This window comes from Ambystoma mexicanum, chromosome 3q (genome assembly GCF_040938575.1).
Source record: "Ambystoma mexicanum isolate Mex_15411 chromosome 3q, UKY_AmexF1_1, whole genome shotgun sequence".
In the NCBI taxonomy this organism is placed as follows: domain Eukaryota; kingdom Metazoa; phylum Chordata; class Amphibia; order Caudata; family Ambystomatidae; genus Ambystoma; species Ambystoma mexicanum.
In genome coordinates, this window is record NC_090926.1 from 183,743,915 (window position 1) to 183,771,796 (window position 27,882).

The window sequence follows — 27,882 nt, forward strand, 5'->3', positions numbered from 1 at the left end:
TTGACCTTCATTTCTCGCATATGATAATTCCTGGTATCTATGGATGGAATTTCATCATGTGGGACTGAAGATTCATGTTACAAAGTGGATACGTTGAAATTCAGAGTATGATCAATGAGACTTTGATTTTGTATTTGAATTTATTATAATCACAGAAGTACGACATGACATTAACAGGTTTATGTGTTAGTTGTAAACAGAATTTTGAAGTACAACTGAAGAAAAAGGTACTGAATTTGTGTTAATTTATTGAAATGCAAATTAACAATTTGTTCTAGGTTGATTAAATAAGATATTTTTCTTTACATACCTTTGTGATCAAAGGAACCTTGTGTATAAATGTTTTGATGAAGTTGAATGAAGGGGGTACTTTGACATTACACTTAGACCCTAGTATATACAATTAGCTGTGAGTTCGGATGAACCCTTTTGGTGTGCATCCTGGGGGTTACGGTACAGTGACAGTTTTGCTCTTCTCCCGAAGCTTACCCGGGTTCTCAGATTTCCTCTTCCCCGAGCCAGAGCGTTGGCTCGTAGTTGATTGCGTCGGTAAAAGTGCACCCTGCCTGGCAACCGAGGAGCGCGACCGATCGGCACTCCCGGTGCCCGCGGACTTGCAGTGCTTTGCCTTTTGTTGAGCCCCCGTAGCACCCTAAAAGGTCTTCGATCGCTCAGACTTCTCACCTACCGCTGGGCTCTTCCCTTCCAGCCAGTTGGTGAGGCGGATACGCCGATCCTTCATAGTCCGTTCCGAGATGTTCTTGCAAAACGCCCAGTCCTCCACTTGCGTTATGTCTTCGTGCAGGCATTAGAGGCATCTGGAATGCTCATCCTCCTTGACAGCATTCTGCAATCCGCATCCAGGGCAGCTCGTGTTTCCTTTGTCCTGGGCCATGTCCACGCAGGGTAGGCCTCAAAGATCGACAAAAACTTCGCCCTTGAGGGGCGTAGACCATTCCGAAACGGGTCCCCGTTGATCGGAAGTGGTAACGGTGGAGCTGGAGGCTCGATTGACTGAAAAAATTAGATTAAACTCTTTGGAAAAAAAAAACAAAAAAATAAAGAATTCGCAAAACAGTAAAAGCTCGAGAGCTATAGCACGAAGACTCCCAACACTTGAACGTGCGGTAAAAATCAGAAGATGGCTGCCAGAGGAGGGGCTTAGGTAGAAGGCAGTCATTGGCTGGGGGCAGTATGACCCAGAGACCAGTGATTGGTTATTAAGAGAAAGACAGTTCAGAAAATAAAACTGATTTTTTCTTTACCGAGGATTTCCAGCCCGACGGGGAATATTCATGAGCATGTGAATCCATGCCAGACCCCATGCTGGAGAAGTTGGTGGCCTTCAACCAGCCACGGCGACAGAGGCAGACACCGTTCCGCCATCTGTCAGAACCCTGTGTCTGCGATGTCCAGGGCCACAGTGAGGGCATGGTCCAATGCCACCTTGCCTTCCTGGAGGATCTCAAGCGCCTCAACCCGCTTGTCAGGTAGAAATTCCAGCCGCAGGGCCACCACAGCTCCCTGTCGCATCTGGCCAGTATTGCAAGTGCATTTGCTGCCTTAACTGTTGTCGCCAATTACATCACTTTCCTACCCGTGGCGTCCAACTTCCTCCCCTCGCGGTCCGGGGGAATGGTGGCTGAAGATGAGGCATTAGAAGACTTGTTACTCGCTGCCTCCGAGACCACCGAGTCTAGGGAAGGGCTGCGACCATAGGTACTTGGGTGCGTACTCCGTAAGACAGTACTTCTCAAGCCGATCCCTCGTCGCTGGGACCTGAGGCTGGTTTTCTCATCAGTGCCAGGCCCTCATCCCAAACTTTGTCCAGCAGAAGTACTGCCAAAATGATCTTCCTTTTGGCCTCAAGTCGTTGGTAAAAGCAAACTTCCTTCATGGTCACTCGGGCTACCATGGCGTGGAATTACGCCACTTTGCCTGGGGGAGAAGCCCTTTAAGGCAGACAAACGTTTTTGTCCATGTCTGTAGTTGTCGTGTCCAACCACGTATCCCTAGGGGTGGAGGGCATGTGTGGCAGTTGATTAGGCAACATTGGGTGCCACCTACTCTTCGCTGGTGGGCCAGGTGCCACAGGTGCCGTCAGCATCCTCTTCTGGAACCCCTCCCCCCGACCCCCCTGACATCAGGGGGTGGAGAGTTGAGGAGGTCCAGCGACATGTCCCCCGTCAGTGTTTCTACCATCCCCTGTGTTCCCACTGTAGCCGTTCCCAAAGTCTTCCCGGGACTCTGAATGGACACCAAGAACCTCATCTGAGCAAGAAATATCTGTGCCCTGTACCATGGTTGAGGCCTCCGCTCACCACCCCCCTTTTTTCTTTTTTGCATCCCAAGTGGTCGGTCTCAGGCTTAGGGATGGCATCCCCTTCTCTGCCGTTTTCACCACCGACTTGGCAAAGGCCTCCCGCCTGTGGGGTAGGGCCACTCTGGGGCCCGCCGGGGTCCCCAGGACCGGGTCAGCCCCTTCCACCTTTGAGAGGGCAGTCGCCACCAGCTCAATCGAGGATGACAGTCTGGACCAGCCAGGCCTTCAGGGGCAGGACGGACACCTTTCCCTGCGTCTTAGTATTCTACTGCAGATTCCCCGGGTTAGCCGATTTCCTCTGAGGAGGAGCTGGAGCAATTACTGGAGACATAGGAAGATAACGTGCCCGGCCCGTCGCAGCAGCCGCTTGTACAGGAACCCCGACAGAAACAGACCGTGGTGCTTGGCCTTGTCTTGGGCCCCCACAGATGGAGCACCCTCAATGAACAAAAGCCCTCTCTTCAGACAGGCTGATCCTGAGTGAGGCATGCCCCTGCTTGCCACATGGGGTAGAGGCCTTGGCACTGAGCCATGCTGCCAACCTACTGTGACGATCCCAGACTGTGCACTTGGAGGGCCTAAAGACGACCTCCCAATCCACTTCCCCGTGGTCCAGATCAGACAGTAGAGGCACTGGGAGGGTTTGTCCTCCACAAACACTCCCCAATCCGGAGCTGGAGCAGAGCTTGAAGAGGGAGCCTCCCTCCTCCAACATGGTCCGGCATGTGGTGTAGACCTGATGGCCTTCTGGAATCTTCGAGGAATCTCTCAACATTTCTTGCCCTTGAGGGGTGATGAAAGACGCTGACAAACAGATCCCTGCTTGCCGGTCAAAGGAATCAAAGAGCACAAAGGCTACATTATACAAAAATTCAAACTATCGAAAAAGTGTGAAAACGTAGAAAAGCTTTCAGAGTAAAACAAGGACTCCCAACACTTGAACGTGCGATAAAATCTGAAGATGGCAACCAGAGGAGGAGCTTAGTGAGAGGGCAGTCACTGGCTGGAGGCAGTATGACCCAGAGCGCAGTGATTGGTTTATAGGAGAAAGACAGTAAAATTGAAACTTTTACTGAGGATTAGATTCCCACCCTGACAGGGAATATTCCTGAGAATGTGAATCCATGCCCGACCCCATGCTGGAGAACCTGGTTATACGTTTAAGAATGGCACTAAGCAATATGTATCCTTTTGGTGCTTCATCCTCTCCTAGTGAACCCACCCCAGCAATTTTTGCTGGACTTCTAGACCTCTTTCAAGCCTGAACGAGTGGAGCTTTTCTGCACTTATTCATTCTTGAGGGCTCTGTCTTTTGGAACTCTATTCCTTGTCTTCTACCTGTATTATGGAGTCTGTCTGCTCCATACCTCTTAAAGGCATCCATTTTTCTACTGCAGCACACAGCTCCTTATGGGAAGTGTTGCTGGGGACCCTTTGGGTCCTCCTTTAAGATGATTCTTTTTTATATCCTTCAGTAACTACAGTTCTTAATGATACTTGGTGTGTCTCCCAAAACTATATAATTGGGTGCACAATAGGGGCAGCCAATTACCAACATGGGGCCTCGCTACTTTTCTTGCCATTACTATCGTGGTTGTTCTTTCTTAGCCCTTGTTCTACCATTCTTGACGGGGGATGTCTGTGTGCGTTTTGCTTTTGGCAGGAACCAGTAGGTATCCCTGCCTAGGCTCCAGAGTGTCTGGGCAGGTGAGTGGGGGTAGGGGGTGGGCGGCTTTGGGGGAGAGATCAGTGGTCCACCCCCTGCCCTTTGTCTGCCAGAATGCCTGACTGAGGGACAGCCAGACCCCTGTGGGAGCTGGACCTAATTGGACAGCCAAACGCCCATTTCTGTAAAATGCTGAGAGATTGCAGAGGAGTGAGCTGGAACTGCATGACAAAGGTGAGGCTTCCGGAGTGGAACGCAAGTCAAACACAGTAAACCGACTTAACTGAAGAAGATGGCCAGACCTTTGCAAGTCTGAAGCAACCACTGCTGTCCCGATCCAGTTTTCTATGCGGCAGGAGCTCCAAAGAGGACGCGTTCCCTTTGGCTGGTTGGAACAACCAGTCCCAAAACTAACTTCCTAGGAGCTTCCAGAGCTGCAGAATCCAAGTAGCAGGGCCAGCTAACCATGTTGAGTGCAATCCGTCCAAATCTTTGCTGAAACTGTAAGGACACTCCAGAGATCCAATTCACCCATAGCCCCTCATCAGATTGTGGGACTGCAGAAAGCGAAGATTGAATGGGCGATCAGTGTCCTTTGTTGGTGCTACCGAAAAGGTGCCAAAACAGAGTGAAACAAGTAGTTGCGGAAAGACGTGCTACAGGTCCTCCCGTGAGACTGCTGCTAAGAAACACCGTCCAATGTCCTGCCTTTTTGTCAGACAAAGGAAACCTGGGAGGTCAGGTTCAGAGCTGCCACATTGCGGAGAAGCCAACACAAACTTTCTTCAGCCCAAAAGCTACTGGGGGGAATTGCTTACCGGATTCCAAAGAGTCGCTCCAGAGCGTTGGAGTGCACAGAGTTGTCCAGGGTAACCCCCTTCTTATCTTCTTATCTTAAACCCAAGACGCTGCTTATGTCCCCTTTTAGTCTGTTTTTAGGTCTCCTTTGTTTGTTGCTAACTTGCAGCTTCAATAATAACACTGGAAAAAATTAGCAGGCACTCTTCATAACTCCCCGTTTGCCAAGACATCAAGCCCTCTACGAACTGCCTCTAGCTAGGGTTGTGTTTTTGGACTTGCCAGGCGAAGAACCAGTCTCTAGAACCTTGAACTAAGCTAATGTTCCACTAATCGGATCCCAACACATGAACGTGCGGTAAAAATCTGAAGATGGCTGCCAGAGGCGGTGCTTAGGTAGAGGGCAGTCATTGGCTGTGGTCAGTATGACGCAGAGACCAGTGATTGGTTATTGCTACGAAAGACAGATCAGAAACGAAACTGATACTGGTTTTTTCTTTACCGAGGATTCCCAGCCTGACGACGGGGAATATTCATGAGCATGTGAATCCATGCCAGACCCCATGCTGGAGAACTGATAATACGATAACATTGTCTTTTCCCTTTCTAACATTGCTACAAATGTAACCACGAACAAACACAAAAGCGAAAGTGCACTTTGAAGTGCATTATCTAGTATTCCTAAGTGTTCTATCGTAAACGTCTGAAGTATTTAAAGTGATTCTGGTATAAATATAATGAATATATAGCTTGTATATAAATATAGGTATACGTGCTTCTTTGTTGTGCCCATCTAGCTAAGATTCAGTGTACTTGCATAAAGCTCCCATCTTCCTGTAGAATAAGGAACAAGTTACTTACCTGTAACTATTCTCCAGCATGGGTCTGGCATGGATTCACATGCTCATGAATATTCCCCGTCGTCAGGCCGGGAATCCTCGGTATAGAAAAAAATCAGTATCAGTTTTGTTTCTGATCGGTCTTTCTTAGTAGTGACCAATCACTAGTCTCTGGGTCATACTGCCCCCAGCCAAAGACTGCCCTCTCCCCAAGCCCCGCCTCTGGCAGCCATCATCAGATTTGGTAGCACGTTAAGTGCCAGTATGACCAAGTGAAGAGCCGCAGAGGGTTAGGCGGGAGGGTTCGCATGTGAATCCATGCCAGACCCATGCTGGAGAACAACAGTTACAGGTAAGTAACTTGTTCCTTCTCCAGCATGGGGTCTGGCATGGACTCACATGCTCACGAATAAGAATACATAGCAGTACACACATGCACAACCACGGGAGGTGGCAACAGGCTCAACATTAAGCAATACAACAACTCAACATTAAGCAATACAACAACTCAACATTAAGCAACTCTTACCTCCTCACCAGGCTCACCTTAGGCGAACAGGTTGCGCAGCACTGCTTGGCCGATCCTGGACTCCCGAACAACGCAGTAGAATCTTGTGAAGGTGTGCGTCGACCTCCACGTCGCAGCCCTGCAGATGTCCAACAGGGGCACACCAGACAGGAATGCCGTGGTAGCAGCGATCGCTCTGGTCGAATGGGCTCTCGGACGGCCGGGCAGCAGTCGGTTTGCCAACCGGTGACAGTGCATGATGCAGCCGGAGAGCCATCTGGAAATGGAAGTCTTCGAGAGAGCCTTCCCTTGATTCACAGTCCCAAAGTTCACAAACAGCTGACGTCTTCCGAAAACCCTTTGTGCGGTCCACGTAGAACTTCAGCGCTCTAGCTACATCCAGCGAGTGCAAAGAACTCTCGGCCGGCGACGAAGGCAACGGGAAGAAAACCGGCAACACCAAGGGCTCGTTGAGGTGGAAGTCCGACGGCACCTTGGGCTTAAAGGAGGGGTGTGTCCTCAGCACCACCCTCGTGTCATGAAAAGTCAAGTATGGAGGCTTGCAAGATAGGGCCTGGATCTCTCCCACTCGTCGTGCGGAGGTGATGGCCACGAGGAAAGCCGTCTTCCATGACAGGAACTTCAAAGGCGCAGAATGCATAGGCTCGAATGGGACCCCCATGAGCCTGGTCAGCACCCCATTAAGCTCCCACGCTGGGGCAGGAGCTTTCACCAGCGGGAATGATCGAAATAGTCCCTTCATGAATTCTTTCACCAGGTGATGAGACCACAAGGACGCCTGTCCCGTAGTCCTGGTATATCGGGAGATTGCAGCCAGATGTATTTTGATGGAGGCGTGAGCCAGTCCAGCTTTGGCCAGCGACAGTAGGTACGGCAGTACCTGAGGGGCCGTAATCCGCAGAAGGTTAATCTTCTGTGCACGGCACCAGACAGAGAACCTCTTCCATTTATGTCCGTAGCACTTGAGAGTTGAGGACGCCCTGGCCTTTGCAAGAACCTCTCTGCAGTAGCCGGGATGTCGTACCCTCCAAACTCTAGTGCTGCAGGAGCCAGGCCTACAAGTTCAGCGACTCCAGGTTGTGGTGAAGAATGGTGCCTCCTTCTCTGGAGAGAAGGTCTGCGTCCGTCGGTAGCTTGACTGGTGGGGACGCTGACAAGTCCAGAAGGTCTGGGAACCAGATCGGTCTCGACCACGCCGGTGCGACGAGGATCATCCTGCACCGGGACCTCTTGAGCTGGTTGATGAGCCGGAGCAGCAACGGCAGCGGAGAGAACGCATAAAGAAATAGGCCGTCCCAGGGGAACAATAAAGCATCGCCCATGCTCCTCGGCTGGGGTACCCTGCTGGCGAACCTCCGGCACTTGGAATTCGTCACCGTCGCGAAGAGATCGATTTGGGGTTCGCCCCATCTTCGGAAGAGTCGACCCACTTGATCCTGGCGTATTTCCCACTCGTGGCACGAGCGCAGCTCCCTGCTGAGTGAGTCAGCGATCGTGTTTTTTATTCCTGCCAGATGAAGAGGCACCAGAAACTTCCCTTGGGCGACGGCCCAATGCCACAGATCCTGGGCTTCCTTGGATAGGGCAGGGGACCTGGTTCCGCCCGGCATCTGGATGTAGAACATCGTGGTGGTGTTGTCGGTGAAGATCCTCACCACCTTGCCCTTGAGGGACGGAAGGAAGGGCCCAGAACACTGCGCGGAGCTCCAAGATGTTGATGTGGAGAGACTTCTCCTCCGGGAGCCAAAGGCCTCTCGCGTGAAGATCTCCGGAGTGCGCTCCCCAACCTTCCAGGGAAGCGTCCGTCGTCACCGTTATCTGGTGGGATGGGGTCTGAAAGTCTGTGCCCGCCGTCAGATGAGCGCAGGTGCCCCAACACCGGATCGGTCATCGGAAGGTCTCGTTGAGCGGGATCCTGTCCTCGAAGCTGCCCGTCGCTTGGATGCAGCGGGCGTCGAGGAACTCTTGCAGAGAGTGCATCGGAGCGTGCACAGGCTCATGAGATAGATGCAGGAGGACAACATCCCGAGGAGGGACTTGATGGACGCTGCACCTTGCCCAGAATGGTCCTGGTCCTTTCCTCCGACGGTGAGGCCAGCCACGCCACTGTGTCGAGCTTGGCTCCCAGAAACATGGCGACTTGCGACGGAACCAGGTGGGATTTTGGAAAGTTGGAGAATCCCAGGTCCGTGAGCAGCTGGACGGTCTTCGCAGTGTGCTCCATGGTGAGCTCCCTTGTCCTTGCCCGGATGAGCCAGTCGTCCAGGTAGGGGTAAACGTGGATCCCTGTAGGCGCAGCCACGCCACAACCGGTGCAAGGCACTTGAACACCCTGGGTGCCGACTTCAATCCGAACGGGAAGGCTTTGAACTGGTAGTGCCGCTTTTGGACCAGGAACCCGAGGACCTTTCAGTGTCTTTTTAGAATGGGGATGTGGAAGTACGCATCCTCCAAGTCCAACGACGAAAGGAAATCGCCCTCCTCCAGCTGTCCCAGCACGTGCTGGAGGGTGACCATACGGAGCTTCTGTGCCTTGATGTACTTGTTCAGTCGTCGTAGGTCCAGGATGGGGCACCATCCTCCTGTCTCATTTTTTACGAGGAAGTACCTTGAGTAAACTCCGAAGCCTCTTTGGGACGAGCTCGATGGCACCCTTCTTGAGCATCGCCCTTACTTCCAACAGTAGTTGAGGGACGTGATTTTCCTTCCTGGCCACGGGTGGAACGCGAGGGCACTTCTAAAACTCGAGGGCGTGCCCTTCGGCCAGGGCGTCCAGCACCCAACGGTAGGTGGAGATGGACTCCCACACGCTGACGAACCTCGCCAGCCGGCCTCCCACCGGGGTGCTTCGGCGGGGGCCCGACCCCACGGTCAGTTCAATCTCGTTTGGAGGCCGCCTTGCCTCCTTGACCTCCCAGTCAACGACGGGCACCACCTGACTTGCCGCATCCACTGTAGGCTTCCTGGGACGAAGATCTTGCCGCTTGGCGGTACGTGGAGGAGCCACTGCCGGATCCCTTGGAGGCACCTTGTCTGCCTCCGGTGCTCCGAAAGGACGGCCGTCGTTGGAGCACTGCCAGTGCCCGGGCAGTCTCTGTCTTGAGTCCCTTCAGGCCATCATCAACCGCCTTCCCAAACAGGTTGTTCCCGTCGAAGGGCATGTCCAAAACCTTGGTTTGTACGTCCTGGCGGAAATCCGTGGCCTTGAGCCATCCTCGTCGTCTCAAGCAAACGCTGTTGCCCAACTGACGGAAACCGGTGTCGGTGATGTCCATTGCCACCGTGATGGCGTGGTCCGAAGCAATCTCACCCTCCTGTAGGATTTCAAGGGCCTCAGCCCTTTTGGTGTCCGGAAGGAAGTCCAAAAGAGGGGCGGTTTTGAACCACAACTCCCTGTCGTAGCGTGCTACGATAGCCAGGGCGTTGGCCGCCTTGATAGTCGTCGCTGCGGATGAGATCTGTCGTCCCATCGTGTCCAGCTTCCTGCCCTCGCCGTCCGGCAGGGAAGTCGATGTCGAGGCCAATGCCCCCGCAGCTTTCTTCTTTGCCGCCGCGGAGACGACCAAATCCGGGGTAGGTTGTGCCCAAAGGCACAAAGGGGGCAGCGTCGGGGACCCGGTACTTCTCGTACCGGTCCCTCTTTGCCGGCGCCGTGGCAGGGTTCTTGAGGAGGGCGAGCCCCTCATCCCAGTTGTCATCAAGAAGCGGTACGGCGAGGACCGTCTTCCTTTTAGCCTCGCGCCGTTGGTAAAGGAATCCTTCCTGCTCTTCTGGGCAGAGCTGGAAGAGCTCGGATGCCCTGGAAATCATGGCATGAAAGGATCCAATTTCGTTGGGCGGGGCGACGGGTGGACACGTCCCGTCGTCGCCTCCGTCGTCACCTGTACCTGTCATAGCCGTGTCCGTACCCCGTGGGTAGTAGACCGGGGGAAGGCAGGACAGGCCGCAGAGGTGGGAGAGGTGGCGTAGGATGCAGCGTCCTCTTATGCGGTGGACTTTCCGTAGGTCCTGGCTCCGGTTCCCCCATCGGGTCTGGCTCAGGTAACTCCGTCGGGGGGAGGGTCGGGGGGAGGGGCAACCTTGTCCTCATCTCCGAACTTAAGGACTGAATCGCTGACAAAATGGCTGCCGAAGTGTCCTGCGGCGCCGGAAACAGGCGCGAGGGCTCTTGAGGAGCCTTGTCGGCGACCCCGTCGCTTTCGTCGCCCTCGTCGAGATCCCTCCCGATGGGCTGGGCCTCTTCCCCGACTTCGATGAGCTCTTCTTCAGAGGTCGTGTCCGTATCCACGATGGCCACCAGCTCCTCCCCCACCTTTTCCAACGAGGACTTCGTGGGGGTCTTCTCAATGGGCCTGAAAGACTCCCCCCTCCGCGGTGGCAGTGAGACTGGGTCCTGAGGGCACCTCCACTGGTGTAGCCTCCACAGGTTGAGCCAGGGCCGCTGCAACGTCCTCAATCAAGGTCTTAGCAGGGTGAATTAAGGCCTTCATCACCTTCTGGACACCTGGGGCCTTCACCTTGGGGGTGGGGGGGCGGGGGTCTCCGAGCCTCGCTCCCCCTCTGCCGGCATCTTCGAGATCGACCGGGGCCTCTCCAGAAGCTTCGCCGGGTTCTCGGACTTCCTCTTAACCGAGCCAGAGCTTTGGCTCGTGGTTGATGGCGCCGGGGAGAATGCACCCTGCCTGGCAGCCAAGGAGCCCGACCGTTCGGCGCTCCCGGTGCCCGCGGACTCGCGGTGCTTAGCCTGTTGGGCCCCCGTCGCGGGGGCGCCCTCACAGGACTTAGAAGTCTGCTCGGACTTCTGTTTCTTCTTCTCGCCTGACGGGCTCTTCCCTTACAGCCAGTTGGCGAGACGAAGGTGGCGATCCTTCATGGTCCGCTCCGACATGTTCCCACAAAACGCACAGTCCTTCTCTGTGCGAGTCTTGTCCTCATGGAGACAGAGGCATAACGAATGCTCGTCCTCCTTGATAACATTCTGAAGCTGGCATCCAGGGCAGGTCCTGAACAGCTTCCCAGGCGTCGAGCTTCCTTTCTCCTGGGCCATGTCCGGGGTAGGCCTTGGAACTTCTGGAATCCTCCAAAAGCGTAACTCGACAAAATCTTCACCCTTGAGGGGCGTAGAAAACTCTGAAACGGATCCCCATTGATCGGATGTAGAAACGGTGTAGCTGGATGCTCTATTTAACCGAAAAATGAGAACAATCTCCTGAAAAAAGCGCGAAAACGCAGCAAAAGCTCGAGAGCTACAGCACGAGGACTCCCAACACTTGAACGTGCGGTAAAAATCTGAGGATGGCTGCCAGAGGCGGGGCTTAGGGAGAGGGCAGTCATTGGCTGGGGGCAGTATGACCCAGAGACCAGTGATTGGTTACTACTAAGAAAGAGATCAGAAATGAAACTGATACTGATTTTTTTTCCTATACCGAGGATTCGCGGCCTGACGACGGGGAATATTCATGAGCATGTGAATCCATGCCAGACCCCATGCTGGAGAAGTGACTGCTCTGCCACACTACCAAGGTCCTGAGCTAGTACAGACTGAAACCAACAGTTGGGGAGGGGGTGGGGGGGTGTTAGGCAGAAACCTGTGCAGTTCCCTTAGGGAACACTGCAAAAGATTTAGGACTACAGGTGTTAGTAGTAAACCCACTTGGTAGCAGTCTGTACCACCCAGATTTACCTGGTAGCTGTGGCTGAGCAGTCAGACTTCTCTCAAGATGAGTTAGGCAGTATGCAGAGTATACACAATAGGCACTCAGACACAACTATACAAGCAAACACTGACCAGAGCTTTGGTAGCAAAGTATATAATTATTTATTTAAAAACACTGTTTGAAACACACCAGCACTCTTATTGTAAAATACTCTAAACACAATTACTATTATAATATAGACAACCCTTATTCCTTATCTGATAAGTCTTAGTTAATACCACTTATTTTCATACAGAGGTGAGTGCTTAACTATAGATGGCACTCCAATAAGTTTATGAAAAAGGGAGGGGAAAAAGACAGAATATGGAAAGATACACCACTCTAAGATTTAGGAACACTATTAGCAAGGTAGAAGAGCAAAAAGTCACTTGTGAGCCGAAGTCCATAGGCTGGGCCCACTCTTGGAGAGAGCAGAGCACAAATGCGCCCAAGATCACACAGTTACACTAGGCTTAGAAAGTCTTGCAGGGAGTTCGAAAAGTGTTTAGGGAGGCTTCGAAAAGTTTAGCCAGGGTGTCCCAAGCTAACCCAGGTTCGAAAGCTGGGGGCTAAATCTACCCCGTACAGTTGGTGGCAAGGGAAGCCAGGCGGAACACGGTACCTTAAGTGGGAAGGATCCTCCAGCGGTGGCAGTTGTTCCTGGCAGTGGTTGCAAGCCTCGGCGTCGTCCAGGGGAAGAGAAGATCTCGACTTGGCGGAAAGCTGAAGGTTGTTGCACTGCCAGGGAAGAAACCAGCCGCAGAGTTTTCCCGTTAAAGGTAGTACCCTTTATTTCACGGTTGTGGTAAAATGTGGTATTGCGGTTGCCGGGGTGCGGGGCACGGGCAAGACGGCCACGAGATGCGTCGGGAAGGCGAAAAGACGGTGAAACTGGTTATCCCCACCAGTCAAAGGAAGAAGACTCTCCGGCGGGAGATCTCCCGTCGTTGGGAAAAGTGGTGAGATGGTCCAGCAGGGCTCCACCGGTGGTGTCGTCGTGGCAGGTCGGCTCAACTTCTCCCTCGTCGGATTCTTAGGTCCTGTGGCGACTTCTGAAGTTCCAGTACCCAAAGCCCTGCTTTTATGCAGAAAATCCCCATTCACTCAGCCTAGCTGTCACTCAAACATGCTAAGTGGTGAGCTGGCCGGCTCACCACTTGTGCCAATCAGGAAGGAGTGCAACTTGTGTTGCCTAGGCAACACAGTCCAGGGTGCCTAAATCCCCCTCCACCCCTCCTAAGTACCCCAGACAGAGGGGCACCACTTTGGAGGGCTTCTGTGGAGAAGCCCGCCAAAAAGTGGAACAAAGTGCTCGACTTGGGTTGGAGTCACAGAAGAGAACACAAACGCCATTTTATAACAGAGTTTTGGCAAAAACTACGAACCGGAGAATTATTATTAATTAAATAAACCGGCGGTATGTTCGAGGCTATCATAATTAAATAAAGATAGTAGCCTCGAACAATGGGAAAATCCCATAGAAAAATATTCGCGGTTGAATATAAAAAGTAGTATCCACTGCCATCAGCCAAAACTCCAATCAGGGGGGACGGAAACGTGCCCCCTCGACTAACAGACCCCCCCAGGGCAATTGAATTGCACCAGCCAGTACGTCCACAATATGATGGTTTGTGCTGGTTCTGTTCAGAATTCAAGACTAGTAAAGTCAATGGTGACTTTACATGCCCTGGGAGACAGTCAGTCCCAGGGTATGGAGTCTATACTGGGGGGTCACTATGACACCCCTGTGTTACTGCACTGAGAGTGCTGTGTAACATCACAAAAACACATGAAGCCCTATGAGGTAAAAGACCCCATAGCCCATTAAACACATCTAGAGTCAAAGAAACACACTCAAATCATGCCCAAGAATGAGGGTAAAAGTCTCACTCTTGGCAGGAGAAAAAAAATAAACCCCAAAAATCCAGCAAAGCTGCTGGGGGACTCACTAGGTTAGGAAATTCAGCCTAAACAGAGAATTCTCCCTAACAGGAGGGGGGGGGGGGATCTACAAACCACTGAGATAGCTCACTAAAGTATAACTGACAGTAGGACTTTAGGAAAACTCCCCCGAACAAACAATTCACAGGTAAGTAAGCACTTTAGTACACTTTTGTAACGTATTCCATTTCTGAGGCAATTACACCAGCAAGTTAGTACTTGTTATAATTCCAAGACAGACCGACACTAAAGTCCTTCCCTATTCTAGGGCATGAGTGATCCCAGAAGCAGAAAAGGGACACCAATGGCCTAGAGGGCAACAGAAGGCAGTTCAGGGTGAGGTCCAGCTGCAGGAAAGTAAATTCAAAAAGGATTCCTCATTTAAGTACATACTTCAGAGTTAATAGAAAGTGTTCAGGGACTTTGTAGAAGGCAACCTAGAGCCTTTCCAGCGTTAAGCCTGGGCGAACAGTATGGATGAACTCCCCAAACACACAAATCTTCCACACAGGATGACACAAGACTAAGTATTACCCAAGTCAACACAGAACCTCAGCAGTAAATACGCTTGAAGAATGGCGCTTTTACAATGCAACAGCACAGGACCCAGTCACTGGATTCTTGGTCGTGGAGGGGAAATACTGTTAATGGCAACTTGCAGCAGCGTCAACAGAAAAGGCTCTCAAAGGAATTTTGGGTGCTTCTTGCGGCTCTGGAACCATATTTCAGGTACCAGGACGGCGGTTGTCACTGGTCGAGTTCTCCTCGCTAATCTGGTGATGGGACTTCAAGCATTCTAATTGTGTCTCTCGAGGTCCAGCAGGAATCCAAAGTTTCAGCGACAATCGGACTTCAGAAGATGCACAGCACTCAGGCTCGAGGTCCCCTGGTACTGGTGTACAGCACGTCGAGGTATGGCTAATTTGCTGGTGATCGAGGGGGTCTCGCCATCCTCTGGGTAGGGGTAATGATATTCATTGCACTAATTTGGGCATGGCAAACATGGTACTCACCTCCTGAAGACGTCTGCCTGCCAATAAAGTTGACACTCCGCATTTATCGTCAATGTCAGGTCCTACATCCACATATTTCCACCTTAGCAGCTTTGCACCTGAGGTCACAGATTTTGGTCAACTAAATGTTATCAAAATAATGCATTGGGATCTTAAAAGCATTACCAAACACTAGGCACAGCTACTTTAATAAGTGGAAGAGATTTGGCATATGGTGTAAAATATCAACATCCATCCTATTGATTGCATCCGTTATAAGACATTCGTTTACTAGAGTCAGGCTTACTTTACAATTAAAGGTTGATCTGGCGGCACCGTCTGCTTACACATCTCAAAAAAGTATCTGGTGCAGAATGCCAGTTATCAAAGCCTCCATTGAAGGAGTTCAACATTAGCTGTTGTGCTAAGCAAACTGATGGGTCCAGCTTTTGAAATGCACAGACAAGACCTAACTTATTACATCAATTTGCATAATCAGTGAGCTTCAAGCTTTCAGTATCCAAACCTTTCGTCACAGTGCATTAAAATAAAAAAGGCTGTCCTAACACGATGTTGCTTTCCAAAACCTACCCCAATTTAAGCTACCAACTCTTTCAAAACAATTCAAAATTCACAAGAACAAGCTCTTCATATACTGGACGTACGCAGAACAGTCATGAACTACCTTAACAGGATCTCCAAGCACAGAAGGACAATCCTAATACAACTGTCACATTTTCAAAACCCAAAATCCATCTAAGTACAACCCATTTCTGACCTCCCTGGGGGGGTATGACAATCACAGTGAGCCACTGCAAACAGACGGCATCTGTTGTGGTCTGAAATTGCTTGTGTTGGATAGGTCTGGGCCAATGTGTGTGAGGAGCAAAGGATAGTGAGGAAGAGGAATTCAGGATGACGAAGGAAAAAACCAGGTGATGAGGGCCTTTCTGGATGAGAGGTGGTTATCAAGGCGGCAGATATGAAGAGGGAGAGTTCCAGATGGTGGGAGCTTGGTGGACGAGGATCCACCCTGCCTGGTGCAGTTAGATTGGAGGAGAACTAGAAGTGCAGCACTGTATCTGAGGTTATTGGAGGGTTGTTAGCATGTGAGTTTATCTTGGAGGAATTCGGTACCAGTGTTGTGGATGGCACAGTGAGTAACAGGGGGGTTGGTTTTCCAGGTCTGTTACAGATGTGTTAAGAGTTTTGATCGATTGGAGGTGGGTGGTGAACAATTTAGGGGTGGGGCCTGATCTGAGGGGTCGGTTTTGCTGGTGTGAGGGCACTGGAGATTCAGTGATCAAAGAGGTAGATGGGGGAAGGGGTGGCCTTCATAGAGGGAGAGTACTGGAAGGCAGTTGAGTGAACTGGCTAGGTCTGGGGTGATCATGACATTTGAGAGTGAAATGCAGGGGACTGGGAGCGAGGGGGGGGCCGAGTTTGTGGAGGCCGGACATGGTCCTGGGAGGTGGTCAGGGGTGAAGATGGTAAGGAGAAGATTGTCGAGTGATCTGTCTAGGTTAGGGGGTGTGGAGAAACAGGAAAGGTTTGTGGCGCTGAAATCCGCATCGAAGGATCCTTTGGGTAGTACAGACTTGCACTAAGAGTTGGGGACCTGTATAGAAAGGGATCATTTCATAGTCTTACCGCCAGATGGACTTTAGGAATAATCTCCCAACAGAGCTGAAAAAACGATAACTGCATGACATGCAACACTGAAAATGGGGAGGTCCAACCAAAAATGAAAAACAATGCGTTTGAAAATAGCCACCATACAGCTCCAATTGCTGCCACACAGTAATCTGACAAATGCACTCCTTACTTTAATCATCTAATTATAATTAGCTCATGGTATCCTAAACTCTGGTTCTCTCTAGGTTGGACTATTGTAAAAGCCTCTTTCCAAATCTACCTGCCTCTACTCTCCACCCTCTGCACCTAATCCAAAACAGGACTGCGAGACTTGTCCTTGGCATCAAGCCCTGGGATCGTATCTCCCCAGCTCTGAAATCTCTCCATTGGCTCCCAGTGGATGCAAGGATTAAATTCAAAACCCTCTACATTGTCCACAAGGATTTCTGGGGCCTGGGTCCAAAATACTGTCAGCTATCCCTCCACAAATAACTCCCCTCTCGAGCTCTTCGCTCCTCTACCTCCAACTCCCTCAGGGTCAGTCGTTTTTCAAATAAACAAGCTGGGATGGATCGGTCTTCGGCTGGGGTCTCCCTATGGAAGAGCCTCCCTGCCACTCTAAAACGAGGAGAACCATCTCCGGTTCTGGAAGCACCTCAAGACCTCCCTCTTTTCTTCTGCCTTCGCTCCCCCTCTCCCCTGCTGATCTGCTCCCTTGGCACCATGCACCTGGCCACCCTCTGTCCCCTGGGCCCAAGTACCTGCTCACCCTGCCACCCTCCCGCACTGCTGCAGTGCCTCCGGCCTACCCCTTGCACTGGGGGTCTGCATCTTTACCCATACAGCCCCCCTTTTCTTACTGCACTTATCAGACCTACCATGTCTGCTGCCTTAAATCAAGCACTTGAAAATTGTTTCTCCGTTTCTCCTCTGCTTCGCACTTTCCACTTCTACCCTTCAATGCACTTTTCCCCCTCCCCCTCTCATGCACTTGCGCGTTCTCAATGTCACTGGGCCTAGTAAGATTGCAGTTTTGTTCACTCCCTTTTCCCTCGCTTGCCGCGCTCTGAAACACTTGTGTACGAGCAAGGTATAAATAAAATATCAATTCCTCTGAGAACCATGCACTGGTGATGACATCCAAAGAGCATGGAAGAAAGGGGACCAGGCAGACTTATGGTGTTTCAAACATATGGCCCAAATCAAGAGTGATTAGTTTCTTTGCCAGATGACCTATTAGGCTTTAGGTAGAAAGGGATAACCAATATTTTCCATATGAAATCTGAGGAACACATTGCTTATATACATTTTAAATGCAGTCTAAATAAACGAACATGCACAACATAATACAGCAATACTTAAGGAGACCAAAATTGCCAAGTATCGTGGGTATTCTTCAGACCATACTACGGAATCTATGGACTCTTAAATGACCAGGTAATTAAGGAGGAGCCAGACTGCAGTGGACTGCTGATGTGCTATGGCTCTTGTTTTGCATCATGACACCAAGACTGTTCTCGGGCCCACCCTCCCCCTTCCACGGGCCATGGGCTTGCCGTTTGACACCAAGGGTGGTTAGGTTGAAAGATTGCTAGTGTTATGCAATACTGAGAGGTTCAAGAAATTAACTATCCTCCACCTTTATATGCATGAGAACCTATGTTCCTATTGCATTGGTCACATTCTATATTACAATATTGTTCAGGACTGCAAGTGTCCTGCACTACAATACACCTCAGTGGCTCGGTTTAGACCTTCTAAAGAAGCTATCCCAGGCTTTGGATTATGTTTAATCTTCGGGTTTCAAAATTGAGGGAATCTGGGAGCATTAGCTCCTGCTTGTAGCCTAGAAGAGCCTGGCTAGCTTGAGACCATGAACTCATTCTGGCTCCTCTTGCCAACTGATTAATTTAACTGTGCATTTGGGACAGCATAAATATGCATTAGGACGCATCTATACAATATTTAATGCATATGGGGTCATAAATCCAGAAATTAGGTTTGCACTTTATGTTGATGTTAGATTTGCAGAAAGCTATGTATTGGCTCCTTGTTGCAGGTTCAATTCCTGATCTTCCATCAACTATAAATTATAACCCCTATGGCATGATCTGCTACTCCCATTTAACAGTAACAAAATGATGATTGCAACAGACAAATATACAAATTTACATTTATTTGGCTGCAAAGACGACAACCAAAGGCAACATTTTGCTTCAGATGCTGCTTTTTAGCTCAGTATATCCAGGAAGCTTTAAAAAGTTAGCAAGTTCTATAAAATGCCAAGTATAATCTCTGCCAACAAATATCAGTTCTACAATACCTCGAGAAGCAGAATTCTAGCCGTTTCTTCAAACATTCTCGAAGATCTTCTTCAGAAACTGCTGGAGTAACTGCAGTATTACCTTCACCTGAAAAAAAAGGGACGAATTTAAGGAAGACAAGCAAAGAGTTTGTGTTGCATCTCATTCTGGGAATTAGGAATTGTGAAGCTAAATTGACTTCTTTCCACAAAACAATCTGGGTCCTATAGGCATCTAGCATGGTCTTAAGACAGTTCATAGATATCTCAATGCTAACATACTTTTGCATCACAGCCACTAGAATATGAAGTTCGGGGAACCAAGAAGGCAAGAAAAGTTAGAAGTAACACTGAAGCCAAAATATGATCTTAAATGCTACCAAGTCAGGAACCTTGTGTGGCTGTGGTGCTAGGATTAAACAGGTGGGCCGATAGACAATCCAACTGTAGAGGTGTAGCATTCAGGCCCCAGAAAGCTGTGGACAATGCAGAGGTTTTAAAATGTAATCCACTGGGAGCAAATTAAGGGATTTCAGAGCTGGCGATACAACCCCAGGGCTTGAGGCCAAGGACAAATCTTGCAGTCCTGTTCTGGATTAGTTGGAAAGGACAGAGTGTGGAGGCAGGTTAGAAAGGATATTACAGCAGTCCAACCTAGAGAGAACCAGAGCTTGGGAGACAGTGAGCTTCTGACGGAAGGAGAGAAAAGACAGAGTACCTCTAAGGAGGTGCAGTAAGAAGTTTGACTTTGAGACGTCAGGTGTGCAGAGAAGGACAGTGTATTCTTAGCCTTGCAGGTAGGGGGAAGAGGGCCAAGGGAGGCCAGCCAGAGAGTGAGGGGGAAAGGATGGTGATGGTGTTATCAATGAGTAGGATCTCAGTCTTGTTGGCAGTACACCAATTTTGAATAGCGCTTAGACAATTGGAGATGAGGGACGGAGAAGAGGTGTCTGACGGAAGACTGAAGATGAGTTGGTGTCACAGTATGGCACATGAAATTTGAGCAGAAAATGGAAATGCAGTCAGGTATTGGTTGAAAAGCCAGGGCGAGAGGTTAGACCCCTGGGGAACACAGCAGATATAAAGGGAGATAAAGGATAGGAAGGACCCCAGTTGTACCTGGGAGGGTCGATCAGAAAGGAAAGAGGTAAGCCAGACCAGAGCCTGATCAGTGATACCAAGGTTGTCACAGACAATTGAGCAGGATGTTATGGTTGACCGTGTCGAAAGCAGAGGAGAGATCAAGTAGGAGGACGACGCAGGGAATGTTGGAGTCAAGGTTGGAGAGCATGTCTTCACAGATGTTCAGGAGAGCAGTCTGTGCTTCTGGCAGCTCTGAATCCAGATTGGTGGTCATGGAGAGAGCCAACAGAGTCGGAATGAAGGTTAAGCTGGGAGATGGACAGCTTTTCCAGGAGCTTCCCCAAAAATGGAGTAATGGAAATTGGGCAATAGTTAGCCAGACAAGAGTGATCAGCTGTGGGTTTCTTGAGGAGAGAATGAACAAAGGAGTGCTTCAGATGGGAGGGGAAAGAACCAGCTGCAAAAGAATGGTTACAGAAATCAGCAAGGGTGTATCATTGTGGTCCTGAATGGTTTTAGAGGAATAGGGATGGACCCGTTTTGATGAGGCTTTCATAAATCAGACTTTAAATGGTACCCTTTAGTCAAGATCTCTAGAGCGGTGCTCTTCATTTAACATTTAAGTTATGATCTTCTTAACACGCTGTTGGCTTGCACCTCTGTCAAGGAGTAAGTAGGCAGGGACTGGCCCTGGGTAAGAGTGGGGTACACCAAGTGGGGTGGGGGGAGGAGCACATATTACAAAGCTCTGAGAGGTCTTCCAGATTAAGTAGCATTTCAAAGCATGCACCACATCCAGAGTGTGCAGTGAGCATTCGTTAGGTAAGAATTGGTGTAGTAACACTGCAGGACTACACAAAACTTATCTACTTGGTATTAGGTAAACCACCTTTTGTTATAGGTCTATACTACACAACTTGGTAGTGTGACTGAGCAGCCAGGCCTATCTCAAGAGGAGTAACTGTGAGCTTTAGAGATGAAATTCACAATTAAAAAGGGTAGCCAAGTAAGACTTACACTCAGGGTTTTAGTTGTAAATAGTTATTGAAATTTTTTGTTAAGTAAGCGCTTTTTAAAAAGCGCAAGTTATGGATCAAATATACTTTAAAATATTTTTCCAGAATCAGCACAAGTTACTAGATACTCTTGCTTTTTACACATTTTCTACACCCGCAGGCGACTTCATTCACAAGGACAGTAAGGAATAAGTTACTTACCTGTAACTGTTTTCCAGCATGGGTCTGGCATGGATTCACATGCTCATGAATAAAGAATTCATAGTAGTACATACACAACCAAGGGAGGCGAATAGGCTTGACATAAGTTTTACTCATACCTCCTCACCAGGCTCATCTTCCAAGTGCAGCAGGTTGCGTAGCGCTGCTTGGCCGACTCTGGACTCCTCTGGAATCCCTGTAGATGCAGTAGAATTTCGTCAAGGTGTGTGTAGACCCACATAGCAGCCAAGCAGATGTCTATCAGGGGAACACCAGACAGGAATGCCATTGTTGCAGCGATTGCTCTGGTAGAATGGGCTCGGACAGCCAGGCAGCAGTCGGTTTGCCAACTGGTGACAATGAGTGATGCGGCCGGAGAGCCACCTGGAGAAGGAAGCATTGGACAAGGCCTTTGCAGGATTCACAGGACCAAAAGTTCACAAAAAGCTGAGACTTATTGCAGAAACTCTTCATGGGGACCACACAACTTCAGCGCTCGAGCCACATCCAGTGAGTGCAAAGTCCTTTCAGCTGTGACGAAGGCGTCGGAATAAACAGGCAACACCAAGGGTTTGAGATGAAATTCCAACAAAACCTTGGGCATGGAGAGGTGCGTCCGCTGCACCACCCTCGCCTCGCGGAAAGTCAAATAGGGCCACTTGCAGGACAGGGCTTGGATATCACCCACTCTCCTGGCAGAGGTGATGGCCACGAGAAAAACGGTCTTCCAAGAAAGAAACTTGAGCGGAGCTTGATGCATAGGCTCAAAGGGAGCCCCATAACCCTAGTCAGCACCACGTTTAGTTCCCACGCTGGGGCAGGCGCCTTCACCATCAGGAACGATCAAAACAGTCCTTCAAAGAACTCCGACTAGACAGTGTTTGTTTATTTATATGGCGCACCATACCCAGGGGCAGCAGGCCATACGAAAGAAGACCAGACCAGAGATCTGGTGTAGCAGGAGAACGCTGCCAGAAGCACTTTGATGGAGGTGTGCACCAGCGCTACTTACCCAACAACAACGAGTACCGAAGGACTTGGGGGCAGTGAGCCTCAGAGGTCAAGTCTTCTACGAACAGCACCAAGTCGAACCGCTTCTGCAAGGGAGAATTCTCAGAAATGTGCCAATTCCTTTCTACCTTAGAGACCCCCCCCCAGCTCTTTTTGCTGGACTGTAGGACTTAAGTGGACAAACTCCATAGGCATCATCTTTACATTGTGACACACAGCACCTTCAGTGCAGTGAAACAGGGAAGTCTCAGATTTCCCAAAGGTTTAAATACCTTCTCTTTGTGAAACTACCGTTTCCAAGAGCAGTGAAGTGAAATTGACGTTACATTTTGTAGCTTTCTAGAACCAGCACACACCATTTTACAACATGGTTTTGGAGGGGATTACCTACCTTTGTCCAGCTTCTCATGTAACATTTTAACGTTACCCTTTCCTCACTGAATGGCTGGTGGCAGTGGTTTAATTTGAACTACTGTGGTGTGCCTTTACCGCGGGCTACGTTTGCAGCTACAGCAAAGCACACAAGGGTGCCATTTTTGTCAAAATGGCCCCGGTATTCTTTTTCACCATTTCTTTGTGGAAAGGTCCTTCTTGAGATTTACTCTGCGCACCAAACCTTGTTTGGTCCCTTTGTTCACTTTGCTGTTGGCGGGATTCACGAGTGAAGCCCGCCTCTGGCTCCAGGGTGTCTGGCGGGGGCAGGAGGTGAAGGAGGTGCCCAAAACTCCCTGTGCTTGGTCTCCTAGGAGACCCAAATGCACTCTGGTGATTGGCTGGCTGACCGTCCGGCAAGGACAGCCACCCTGCTGGGTGACTGACAGCTAGGCTAGAATGAAATGGGAGAAGCCTGAATAAAAGGTGAGACTTTTGGCTTGGAAGGCAGTCGATCACTGGAACGAAAGAACCGAAGACGATCTGAAGGAAGAATGCTGCAACTCCTGGACCGTTGGTTTGCCCAGTGAAGCCCTGCTGCTGTGCTGAAACTCCAAATTCGTATTGACAGACGCACCTGCAAGGAAACTTCTCCCCTTGAGTTGGTGAGACCAATGAACTCTAAAGTAAGCCAACTGGACATCTTCTCAGAGCTGGTTAAATTTCCACAGAGTTGCTGCCGGAAACCAAATAGCCAGGGAGAGGAACACCAGATGGTGGGCGTTGCTTTTAAGTTGCCGAACAGCTACAGGAATATCCTCCGGACTCCCAGGAAGCAGGACTGACTGAGCGTGAGCCCCCTCAGAGTGCTGGATCCCCAGAAGCAAGAAGCATCTCGACAGCCAGGAACCACAGTGTTGCTATTTGCGGTAGTCGCGAGGAGCTGAAACACCAAAGTGCCACTTGTTTGAAGATTGCAAGCTGTGACCGTCCCATTGCAGTGCAGGAGTCCCCAGAAGTCCACACTCTTGTCCCCAAGACTGAGGCCCAGGATCAGTGAGATCTGCAGAGCTGCACAGGAACAGGAGTCTGCTGCACTTTCTTCAATCCAAAGTTAGTGTAAAGTCTGAGAGAACTTACCTCTTATTGTAGAGTTGCTTGCATCTTCTACTACTCAAGTCTAAACAGCATGTGGCCCTACATTGATTCTTCTTTTCTTCAAAGACTTCTAAAACATTGCGCAAAGACTTTCTACTTACCTACCAGAAGTGCTTCAGCTCAGACTTTTGACCATTGACTTTGGCTTAACCCGTTACACTAAATGACACTGATTAGGACAGGGTTGTCCAACTCCAGGCCCCGAGGGCTGGAAACCGGACGGGTTTTCAGGATGTCCCTCAGTATTTATGAGCAAAAGCGTTTACACATTTAGGATAGTTGTATGCAAATGTATCTGATGAATATTAATGAGAGGTATCCTGATAATCCGACATGGATCCTGCGCTCGAGGCCTGGAGTTGGACAACCCTGGCTTAGGGGATACATACGTATTTGCCTGCTTTAGAATATTTGTGCTCGTTTGTTCCAATAACCTTTTCCTTTGACCAATTCCTAAGAGTATTCTAAATGTTACAGTAAGATTAATGTCCCCAGCACCCTAGCTATTGAACTCACATGAAGGTGTAGGTTGTGACTGTGGGCCATCCCAAAAGAGTCTTTACTGATTTAGAAACTAGGAGGGTAGTTTGAGTGCATTTGTGTTGCTTTTATATTGCTCCCTTCTGAAGAAGACTTATTCTAAATGACTGATACATTAACAATTGGTTATTCAAGAAACCATGTGTGTACATTTTCATTTGAATACTTGTCACTGAATCTCTGTGCAACTCCCCTACAGCTCACATTGACCTCTCTTGAGATAAGCCTGGCTGCTCAACACGCTAACAACCTGTGTAGTACAGACTTATACCAAAGGTTGGGTTCCTAGTGCCAGGTCAGGATTGTTGTAGTGCACCCAAAGGGTACTGCATACAGTTGTGCCCAACACTGGCCTTCAGTCAGCCACAATGACGGGCAAACCCTGTTTCCCATCTGGCGGAACTCCATGTCTGCAATGTCCAGGGCCACAGTGATAGCGTAGTCGAACAACACCTCGCCTTCCTGAACAATCTCCATTGCCTCAACCAGTTTGCCCTCTGTGAGGAAATCCAGTATCGGGGCCATCTTCTACCATAACTCCCGGTCATACCTGGCCAGGATAGCTAAAGCGTTTGCCACCTTGACTGTCTTTGCTGAGTAGAGGACCTTCCAACCTATGGTTGGAGGAAGGCAGAGGACGACTTCTTCCGAGCAGCCGCCGAGACCAGAGTCCGGTGATGGCTGTGACCACAGACATTTGGGTGCAGACGCCGGCACCCCAGTATCTTTTCGCCGGGATTGAGGCAGGATTCTTCAGCAGCGAGCGCCGAACCCTCATACCAGATATGAAGCCCTCCTCCTTCGTCTCCAGTGAGCTGGAAGAGATTCGATGCGCGGGCGCCATGGAGTGGAACGAGCCCACTTTGGCCCGGGAGATGCCCTTGGAGGCGGAGAAATGCCGCCAGTGTGTCATTGCCGTGTCGGTCCCTGTATCCCTGGGGGGGGATGACAGTGGCAGCTGGAGCAGAGGTGTAGGGTGCCTCTTCCTTTTCTTCAGTGGTGGGGGGGGTCACCGGTGGTGCAGTAGGTGGCACAGTCTGCATTCTCTTCTGTATCTCAGACACTAGCTTGTGGAGGATCGAGAGACTACCAGGCAACAGATCTCTGGGAGGTGCCTGGGGAGTAGGGTTGCTAGGCCCAGCACCTATGCCGTCCCCGCTGCCTGAGTTGCCCTCCCCCTCCTAAGAGGGTGGGGGGAGGCAGGGGACTACCCTCAACATTCATATCATCGCCATTCCCAATGTCTGGGATGGTGTGGACGGAACCCTCATCAGAAGAAATATCTGCCATGGAGTTCAAAACCTACCTACCCCCTTTTGGGGTCCTGAGGGGTCGGCCTCAGGCTAAGGGACGGCATTCTCTTTTCCGGGGTCTTCTCCAGTGATTTGGCCACCCTTGGAGTACACTGGACTCAGGTCATCCCCTTTCACCTTTCACCTTCAAAATGGCGGCTGCAACCAACGCAACAGAGGACGTCTCAGCCTCACCTGGGCCTTCACAGGCAGGTCAGACACCGTGTCCTGCTCTCTGGCCTTCTCCGGTTTCTGGGGTAGCTGACTTTCTCTTCAAAGGACTTGAGCGATGGCTGGAGATTGAGGCTGATGTTTAACGCGCCCCGACGGTCGTCGGACTGCTTGCCTGGCGACCCCGACTGAAGCGGATAGGCGGCGCTTGGCCTCGTCTTGGGGCCCCATGGATGGAGTGCCCTCAAAGGACTTTTAAGCCTGCTCTTGCTGGATCCGGATACGGCCTTCCCCTGTGAACCACATGGGGTAGAGGCCTTGGCTTTGAATCACACCGCCAGTCTGATGTGTTCATCCTTAATCGTGCGCTTGGTAATGCCACGACAGATCTCAATCCTCCTCCTTGTTCATCGGGTGCAGACAATAAAGGCACTGGGAATGCTAGTCTTCCATGACAACATGCCACAAACTGCAGCTGGTGCAGGGCTTGGAGGGAAGCCCCACTTTTCTCCTCCGACATGGTCCAGTGTGCAGAATAGGCCCGATGGCCTTCTGGAAACTAAGAAGAATCTTGACGATTCGCCCTTGAGGGCGAATGAAAGATGCCAAAAAACAGATCCCCCGTTCGTCTGAGAAAGACGAATGAGCACAAGGACATGATAGAGCAAATCTAAAATTTTCCTAGCAAAAAGCGTGAAAAACGCAGAAATCTTACAGCCCTGAAGCCCGCTTCTGGCTCCAGTGTGTCTGTAAAGGCAGGATGCAAGGGAGGTTCCCGAAAATCCCCTGTCCTTTGTCTCTATGAGGGCCAGAACGCAACCAGTCACGATTGGCTGGCCTTCAAGGACAGCCACCCTGCTGTGTGAATGACAGCCTATGCTGTGCAGAAATGGGAGAAACCTGCTTAAAAAGGCGAGGGTTTTGGGACTAGAGACAGTCGACCACTGGGAAGAACACCCGACGAAGAAACCGTGAACAAAGCTTGCTGCATCCTCCTGGACCTTTGAATTGCCCGGTGAAGCCCTGCTGCTGTGCTTTTTCTGATCGATAAAGCTCAGGAAGGGACTTCTTCCCTTGGGTTAATGGGAACTAACCCACCACTAGACAAAAATCCACTGGACTCCACAACTGGCTGTACTTCTTTGCTGCTGCAGAAACCAAGTGCCAGGGGTCAACAAATCCATAGTAGAGTGCAACGTTTACTATCTGATCAAAAGCTCCACGAGTCTCCCAAGGACCCTCCAGAAGCAGGACGCCCAGAGCTCAAGTCCCCTCAGCAGAGTGCAGGAATCCCAACCGGTAACCAAGATCTGCGGTGGTGCGGCTTACCACACGCTGAAATTGCAAAGTGCTGCGGATGCAAAAAGAGCATGTAGCTGCCAACGACATCCAAATTGCTGCGGCAGGAGCCATCCAGACATCCTCCTCTTGTCCCCATGACTGAAGCCAGGAACTCAGGATCTGCATCGCTGCAACAGGACAGAATACAGCTGGACCATCCTGCTTCAAACCAGAGGTACTGTTGAGACTTGGAGTACTTACCTCAGTGTTTTTAGCTTCGCTCTAATCAGTTGAGACTTGCAGTGCTACTTTTGTTGATTTCAACTCTGCTTTCCACAAGCATAACAGCTTGTAACCCTACAAGTGATTGCTACAAAAAACTCAGTGTGCAAGACTTATTTTTTTGTTTTTTATTTTACTTGACTCAATTGTAATAAACAATTTTTGCAAGACTCCAACATGGAACTTCATGCTTTCTCCAGTTTATAAATTTAAATAGTTTTATTAACTACGAAGTGCCTCAGCTTCATAGACTGTGCTCCAATTGACTTGGGCTGTCCATGCTCCCTGCAGACTTTTCTGTCCCTTAGATGCAACAACTTGTTTAGACAAACCTTTAGACGTGTGCTCGACGGCAGTCTCCCTCGACTTCGCTCGGATGAGCCAATCGTCCAGGTAGGGCAAGATTTGAATCTCCTGCAGGCACAACCAAGCCATCACTGGCCCCAGACACTTGGTGCCAACTTCAATTCGATGGGAAGGGCATTGAATTGGTAATACTGCCCTTGGACCACGAAGCACAGAAACGTTGCGTCACTTGTGAATGGGAATGTGGCAATAGGCATCCTCCAGGTCCAGGCACGATATGAAATCTTCCAGTTGTCTCAGCACGTGCTGAAGGGTGACCATCTGAAACTTCTGTGACCGGATGTACTTGTTGAGGCGGCAGAGGTCTGGTATGGCTCTCCAACTGCCAGTCTTCTTTCTGACGAGGAAGTACCTGGAGTACACTCCGAAGCCCTGTAGCCTTTTTGGA

General features: G+C 50.2%; 1 protein-coding gene across 1 annotated transcript in view; it reads right to left on the reverse strand.

Annotated features, from left to right (window-relative positions):
• The window catches only part of LARP4 (La ribonucleoprotein 4), a 615,863-nt gene that overhangs the window by 466,210 nt on the left and 121,771 nt on the right, over positions 1-27,882 (reverse strand). Inside the window, exon 4 of the mRNA XM_069653450.1 lies at positions 18,743-18,830. Coding sequence (XP_069509551.1) covers positions 18,743-18,830 — 88 coding nt within the window. The remainder of the gene's footprint in view (positions 1-18,742; positions 18,831-27,882) is intronic.